General features: G+C 38.6%; 2 protein-coding genes across 2 annotated transcripts; both read right to left on the bottom strand.

Annotated features, from left to right (window-relative positions):
* Window positions 1–1,059: 1,059 nt before the first annotated feature.
* Window positions 1,060–2,157, bottom strand: LOC110869412 (leucine-rich repeat extensin-like protein 5). Its single transcript, XM_022118669.2, has one exon. The coding sequence runs from the start codon at window positions 2,155–2,157 to the stop codon at window positions 1,060–1,062; it is 1,098 nt and encodes a 365-aa protein (XP_021974361.2).
* A 4,115-nt stretch (window positions 2,158–6,272) lies between these two features.
* LOC110925184 lies at window positions 6,273–7,388 on the bottom strand. The gene has a single exon (XM_022169153.1). The coding sequence runs from the start codon at window positions 7,386–7,388 to the stop codon at window positions 6,273–6,275; it is 1,116 nt and encodes a 371-aa protein (XP_022024845.1).
* Window positions 7,389–8,427: the final 1,039 nt, after the last annotated feature.

Here is an 8,427-nt window from a genome sequence, read left to right as displayed (position 1 = left end):
GTATTGGCGGCATAAAGCCTAATCACGAGGATGTTTTATAATATTGGCCGAGATTACAGAGAATCAAAGGCATAGAGAATTGAACCGTAGTTCTTTCATCTCTTTTCTGGCAGGGAGTCATAAACCACCACTGTCCTTTGTCTTTATAAGACAATTATTATGGCCCATAGGCGCTACACCACTAATGGATGTTTCAATAATATTGGCCCGTAGGCATTACACCACTAATGGACGTTTTAATAAGATTGGCCCGTAGGCACTACATCACTAATGGATGCTTTTAATAAGGTTGGCCCGTAGGCACTACATCACTAATGGATGCTTTTAATATGATTGGCCCGTAGGCACTACATCACTAATGGATGTTTTAATGTGATTGGCCCGTAGGCACTACATCACTAATGGATGTTTTATATTGTGATCACCTTTAACGTGATCTAGCCCACGATTCATAAATCATTTAGTTGGGACTTTTAGAATCCTTTAAAAGGATTATTGTATCAGAATGACGTGTGTGATTTTAACGAATCACATCTGCCATGAGAGTTAACATGCTTACAGAGGTTAACAGGGAATCTGAATCTTTTAATTAGGTCGTACCATCATGACCGGATCTTAAAAGACACCAGGCTAGGTTTCACCTTTTAAGATTCTTTATTTAGGCAGATCAATGTAAAAGGAATGGTTTTGATTTATTTCATACATATGAAAACAACTTTATAAAGTACATTCCATAGGTTTCAACTATTATCACACGTTGCTCTAAATGGGTCTTTTAAACAATGCATACCTTTAATAAGGTTAAATAACAGATAGGTCCATACAGGGACTAGTTCATGACTTATGTCCTTGTAGGATTAAAATACGATAAGTCCATATGAGGACTGAAATACTATAATGTGTCCACGCAGGGACTTATTTATAAAGAGAAATTACACTAGTACAACCATTAGGGCTAGTGGTCTCGCTTTTTCTTCTTGCCCTTCAATAGGCTCGCCAAGCCCTTCAGGAAGCCTCGGTGGCTTTTCTTCTCTTCCTCAAACTCTCTCTCCACGCGGTCTAACCGCTGGAGTATCTCCTCCTGCTCAGGGGAGAGAAACGTGGTTGTGCTTGAGGAACTGGGGGTCTTGGTGGCGCTGGATACCCATGAGCTGAGTAATCTGGCGCTCTTGGAGGTCCGTGAGCTCTGTCTGGATAGCGGGCGTCGTACCTGGCCGCTACCACATAGGGGTCGCGCTCGTAGTTGTAGTTGTAGTGCGCTTGTGTTGATGGCTCATACGGATTATAGTTTGTTGCGTACGGAGGTAACGGGCGGTCGTCCCCAAATGGCGGCGAATTTCGTGCAACCGGTGCTGAGTTCGCCTCGTGAGCTGGGCTTGAAGGCCCTTCCTCCGGCAAGGATGGATTATGGCTACCACTTGAATGTCGAGGGGTGCTAAAGTGGAAATCCCTTTCACGGGTAGACATTCTCGCGCCTGATCTTCTTCGCCTTGGCGGATCGGGCATTATTGGCTGAGTAGCTGGGGGAGGCGGTGGCGTCACTGCCTCGAAGTGCGGATCCTCAGAAGGATCTCGCGGATGTTGCTGCTGCGACGACTCATGGTGAGATGGTGTGTAATACCACTCATGCTGATCGAACAAGGCCATAAAGCTGTCAGGGCCTTGGTATTGAGGACCATGGTAGGAAGATCCATCGGAGATTTCGATCGGATGCGTGGGCGTACCACGTGCTGGTTCAGTAGGATCCTCGTCTTCATCCATGGGGTCTTCAGAAAAATGGTCTTGAGGACCAAGCGGAACGAATCCAGAAGGTTCCTGTATATAGTCAGCCGGATTGAACTGACCTATGAAGTATGGGGTAGGATCCCCAAATGCACGGTGAGACACCGAGCGTTGTAGCGGGATGTAGGAAGGCTGTGGGTTGTTCGGGTCGTTCTCCGAGTCTGGCCCGAACGAGTGTCGGTAGGATGGTGTTGAACTGTGCGAGGTTGAGTGCCTTGCCGGCTCGTACAGGTCTCTTCGTCTCTGAGGTTCCTCGCTCCTTGTTATTGAGGGAGGTCGTGTACCTGATGGCCCAGCTTCATGATCGTTACGGGTAACGATCTCTCCTCGGCCTCGTCTTCCCCTTCCTCGTCCGCGAAATATAACAGGTGGCATTTTCCTGCTTCAAAACTTATTAAAAGTCGTAAATAAAAATAAAAATTTAAAGACAAAAAGGAGTATTAATCCGAATTTGTCCTAAGTTAATGTCTAGACTCAAGTATGTGCAATTGTGTTATTGAGGTTAAACACTTTAGGGTAGTGTTTAATTCACTCAATTGTTGGCTCTGATACCAACCTGTCACACTCCGATTTCCACGTGTTTCACCGGTGGGCCCGGTGGGGGATTACCGTGACGATGTTGGCAACAATATAGTCAAACCACAATTATATAATGCACAGCGGAAGCTTTAAAGATAAATACATATTTCAACCTCTGGTGAAAATAATAATGTATTACAGAAGTTGAATATCCACAGTGGATCGAAAATAGAAAAATATTGTCCATTCAGATATCGCATCAAGTTTGCGAGACTATCTATGATGCTAAGGAAGCTAATACCGGCCCATTACGTTTAGTACCTGCATTTAATCTTTTTGGGGAAAATACGTCAGTTTACACTGGTAAATACATTCAACTGACACATTTGAAAAATGTTTATTAAAATTGATTTGAATGCACAAGGCACAAACTCTTTTATAACTTGGGAAAATTATAATAATCTTGTGAACGTTTTACATGTTCTTTTATGCGTTTAGTAGCCCGGGTCGTGCCAGGTTAAAGATTTATTGACGCACCACATTGCGTAAAACCGTAGTATAAAACCAACGGCTACGTCTTTTAAACTTTATATGTCGACAATATATACCGGGTGTACGCCTACACCGGGATGTCGATGGTCGTGGCCATTTCGTAAAATGATGCCAAGGATATCCGGGACAACGGTCAATAACCCCCCAAAGGCTTATAAGAAACAAAACTGTTTAAATGAGCCGATCATATTTAATCAATTAACCACCTAAGCGATGGAATTATATAATGCTCAATCAAGCGGTATTAATATACCGTAACCCAAGCCCATATAGGGGAAATAAGTCAAAAGTATTTACCTTTGCAAGTATATCCTTAATTCGATTTAAATCGCCGATATCTTTTACCGGGGCTCCTAATCTGGAACGAAGGTTTTAATTAACCTCTTAGAATCCTAACGGGTCTTTATAGTGGCCGTAGCCTAGACCGGTTGGTTCCGGAATATAAATATGGCTAAATCGCGCGAAAAGGCGAAAACCGAGAATAGAATGTGATTCGGACCCAACAAGTTCAAAGACTTGTTTAATATGGGTTTATGGTTCACATTCTGGATTTTGGGGTTCAAATAATATTATTTGACCCGTATCGGCTAAATTATGAAAACTAGTTTCATAAGCCGAACCGTGCGCGCAATAGGCGAAACGGTGAACCATGTGAGTCCTACGCTTATTTCCTAAGTCAATACGCCTTAAATAGGTCGTGGTATCAGTAGGATACCTTCCGTAATGCCCATAACGAGATTTAGTTAAAATATCGCCCCGTAGGGGTTTATCGGTCGCTTTAAAGACTTTTTAAAGGGCTTTTTGAGTTCTACAGGAAATCTGAGTTTCCCGAACAGCTTATAAAGCTTAAAATACTTTATTTATTATTTGAAACCAGTGGCAACTGGAATCGGGTCAAAAGACCTTGTAGAACTCATGTTTTGGCCGAAAAGGGCGTATTCGGTATTTACCGAACCGTAGCCATAACCGCAGGTTATGAGCGAGGTAAAAATTATTAAAAATCTTTAAAATTCCCAAAATATTATTTTACTACAGTGGGTAAAAGTTTTGGTGACGAAATCTTGGCTTAGATAGGCGTTATGCTAATTGCGCCGTTTATTACAAAAGTTTATTTAATTTGCGCTAATTAGCATAACTCTCATTCTAGACCTCGGATTGGCGTGAAACTTTACGGACATGCTTATAATTTAATGAGCAAGGTTCTGGTCCGTTCACGTGTCCGAAATACTCGTTTTATTTTAAAAAGGCCGTTACGGTCAACTTTTAGGCGAATGACGGAAACTCGTAAAAACTCGGATAACTCATGAACCGATCACAGAGGTTTATACCAACATGTGACCTGGTCCTAAGAGAGTCCTAAGGCATATCTATACCTTACTAAAACGGGTCAGAACTGAAGTCAAAGCAAAAGTCAAACTTTTGCGACATTCGGCTCCGAACCGGTTCAATATAGCAAATGATCGATTCAAACGAGCGCAAACAAGTTTATATACTTAATATCATATTTTATGAGTGTCAAAACAGGTTCCATAACATATACATTACAGATTATGCGTAAATCGCTAAAATAGCTTTCTGTTGACTTTTTAACCGCACGTTTGACTCGACATTTGACATAGTTAGAGTGGTGATCAGGGGAAACCCTTTTAGAGGTTTATTACCCACATAAATACCAACTCAAAACTACTTTTGATTCGTCATAAGACTGAACCATTTGCAAGTTATTGTAATGCCAACCGTTAGTTACGACGGTTGTGTTTATAAGCTATAGCTATGGAAATGCAAGACCAAATTGATTGTGAACGACTTACAGAAGTTGTTTCTTGCTTATAGAGCAGAGATGGATGCTTGGGAGCACTTAGAATGATCAGAGATGTGTGTTTTGTGTTGTGTGAATGTTATGAGCTTAAGGTGGCTATTTATAGCCAATGCCAAGCAACCATGATCATTACAAGCACTACAACAGGTCAGGGGTGATGGGTAGGTGTCCCCTGAAGCTATGGGTCAAGTGTAGGGTGCCCATGCCTCATACATTGGTGTTTGATCGTTCAAAGGCTCCAAAAGTCAAGAAAACATCAACTTTCTGCATCTGGGCGTAGTACGCGGCCCGCATGGACATTCCATGCAACCTTCACGTGGGCCGCCTGAGGTTAAGAACTCAGGCGCGTAATTGAGGTGGCTCGCGGCCCGCCTCAACTTACCCTTAACCTTCTCGCGGGCCGCGAGAGGTTAATATTTCAGGATTTTCAAATCCTTTTGTAATGATGACAGAATCTGGCCATTAATAACGAAATCTTTCGTAATGATTTACCTGACCTTTCGGTTTTGAAGGGGTAACTTTGCGGTTTGGCCCTCGGTTAATTACAACGAAGGACCTCGTGTTATTTACCCGCGTTATTAAGTCCCCGGTTAGTTTAATAATTGATCAGAAAGCCTTAACTTTCATAATTGACGCTTTTAACCCTTCTCATACGAATCTGAGTATAACTCTTTCGTTTTAGAACGGAACTTCGCGGAATTTATACTGTATATTCTAGTGAGCGTGTAATACGGTTACGAAGCCTTGGGAACGTTAAAGGGTCACTCAGAGGTATAATTAAACATGTTGACACAGTTAACCCCTGTAGCTCGTAATCTCTCACTTTCTTCCGCGTTTCGCTTCCGTACGATTTATGATTTATTCGTTTGAAGGTACAAGCATTATTTAAGGTTACTATACAATATATTTACCCTTGTTGACATTTATAACCCTCGAATTTATATACTTTCAAGGTTTGCCAAAATTAGTCCTTTATTTATTATGGATGCCACGTGTAATCAAACGACACGTGTTAACACATCATTGGACACAAAAATTCGAGGTGTTACAAATACAAACCAGAGGCAAATGCGAGTAACCTCTCTAATATGTGCTTTTTTCCCGAAATAATATTTGTGATTTGAAGGTACTCATCATGTCCTTCACATGTAGTCTCAAGATGATATCCATTTAGACGAATATCTTTAAAGCTTATCAGATTTCTTTGAGACAGTGGGGAAAATAAGGCATTGTTAATTTTGAGCAAAGTTCCACTTTGTAGAACTACATATGCTTCTCCAAAGCCTTCAATTAACTTTGTTTTACCAGATATAGTACCAACGCTTACCTTTTTCATTGTTAAACTAGAGAAATAATCCCTTTTCGTTAGGATTTTATGTGTAGTAGCACAGTCTATTAGACATACATCTTCACCATTAATATGAAGCTTAGTTGAATTCTCCATATGCTTCAAAACAAAATAAAGCTTCATAAATAAAAGTATAATATGGTTCAAACATAACAATTTCATAAAATGCCCCAAAAACAAAGCATAACAAAATCCCAAACAAAATGTCTTAATAAAACATCAAGGAAATAACATAATTATAAATATAATCATTCATGCATAGGGAAAATTGCAAGCATCCAACTGGTTTGTATCAGCCATGATATCACCAGAATCCAAATTGGCTTGCTCGATAAGGAAATCATCATAATCCAGATTAGTTGCATTAGAATGGTCCTTTTCACCACTTGGGACATCAACATTTCCATCTTCATATGTGAAATTTGTCTCTATTCCTTTTTGTTTGTCTTTTATAGATTGTTGGTAAAGCTCTACTAAGTGTCTGGCTGTACGACATGTACCAGCCCAGTGGTTGTTACCACCACATCGATAGCATGCATTAGATGAGGTTCCACTTTTCTTTTTACCTCTTTCATCATTGGATTTCTTTTCATTATCATGCAACTTCTGGTGGGTTCTTCTATTTTTGAATTGAACACCATGATAATTCCCCCGACCATATGCACGTCCACGTCCATGACCACGACCACGACTACGACCATGACCACGCCCACGTTGATAGCCACGACCACGTCCGTGACTTCCACTTTGGTCATTATATGTTGCCACATTCACTTCTGGGAACGGGGTCGTACCAACCGGACGAGTTTCATGGTTTTTCATTAGTAGCTCATTATTTTGCTCAGCCACAAGCAAACATGATATTAAGTCACTGTATTTGGTGAAGCCCCTTTCACGATATTGTTGTTGCAAGACAATGTTTGAGGCGTGAAAGGTGGAGAATGTTTTTTCCAACATCTCCTTATCAGTAATATTTTCACCACATAGAATCAATTGTGACGTGATTCTAAACATTGCTGAGTTATACTCACTTATAGACTTAAAGTCTTGCAACCTTAAATTTATCCATTCATAACGAGCTCTTGGTAATATTACTGTTTTCTGATGGTCATATCTTTCTTTTAAATTGGTCCATAGGACGAGTGGATCTTTGATAGTGAGATATTCATTTTTCAATGACTCATGAATATGGTGGCGTAAGAAAATCATCGCCTTTGCTTTATCTTGGGTACTTGTTTTATTTCCTTCTTTAATTGTGTCCCCAAGGTTATTGGCATTTAGATGGATTTCAGCATCCAAAGCCCATGACAAATAATTTTTTCCAGTGATGTCTAAGGCCATAAACTCAAGCTTTGCAAGGTTCGACATGATTAACTATATTAAAGAAATACGCATAGATTAATGCATGTTATCCAAATTATAATCAAATAAAATTTAGTAACCATTATTGACTATAAAATAAAACAAGACTAACAAAATGATAATGTATTTAGACATTACCAATATAAAGTTTGTTTACATGTATTTGTATGTGATATGTCCATGCATATATAGATATTAGGTTAGTTAATCGATGGAAGAGGCCAATAATTTGAAATACATATACTTTTTACTTCTTCAAAATTTGCCGCTAAACAGTGATATACTAATATTGCATTGTGATAACATAATAAACAATTGCATATAGTTTATAGATTAATAAGCAAGTAAATATAATCTGGTAATTAATGAACATGTAACCAGTAATGAAATATTAAATTATACTACAAGTGAATTTTATTTATTTATTTTTGTATGTTTTACCAACTTATAATAAATCCAAACAAATAAATATGTAAATTTAAATTACAATACTTAATATAATTAGTTCTATAAGCCTAACAAAACTCATCGGATTATAATAAACTGTCATTTATCATATCTTAATTCTATCTCATAATAACTGGCAGGAATTTTAAAAGAGACAAGCAAGCCCAAGGGGTTAAAGTCCAATTTTATCAAATATATTGCCATTTATTAAGACTCTTAGAATTCATTAAAAACAAAACCTTTGATTGTGAAAGATGGAATAAAGTTCTATGGTTTGACATTAAAAGGAAACAGAAAACCGTTCTCACCTCCTTTTTTTAAAAGGTATAATCAATAATATATATCATAATGGACCTTTGAACAAAACATTTTATGTGTTTTGTTTCTTGATTGAATCTGTCCGTAAGGTCCATCAACATACCGAAAGTATTATTAACTAGTTTAAATGACAAAATGAGTTTTATCATCAATTATAAAGATATGGAATATATTTTGCACTCAATATCTATAATAAAAAAAATAATGAGATAATCACTATCCTTCCTGTTTATAAGAAACATGAATCAACATTCCATTTTATTGTGAAAATATATTAGTA

The sequence above is a fragment of the Helianthus annuus genome, chromosome 17 (assembly GCF_002127325.2).
Source record: "Helianthus annuus cultivar XRQ/B chromosome 17, HanXRQr2.0-SUNRISE, whole genome shotgun sequence".
NCBI classification, from domain to species: domain Eukaryota; kingdom Viridiplantae; phylum Streptophyta; class Magnoliopsida; order Asterales; family Asteraceae; genus Helianthus; species Helianthus annuus.
This window is presented reverse-complemented; position numbering and strand designations above follow the sequence as displayed.

Excerpts from the sequence above, each read along its gene's own strand:
- LOC110869412 (XM_022118669.2), bottom strand. The coding sequence starts at position 2,157 with ATGCCACCTGTTATATTTCGCGGACGAGGAAGGGGAAGACGAGGCCGA.
- LOC110925184 (XM_022169153.1), bottom strand. The coding sequence starts at position 7,388 with ATGTCGAACCTTGCAAAGCTTGAGTTTATGGCCTTAGACATCACTGGA.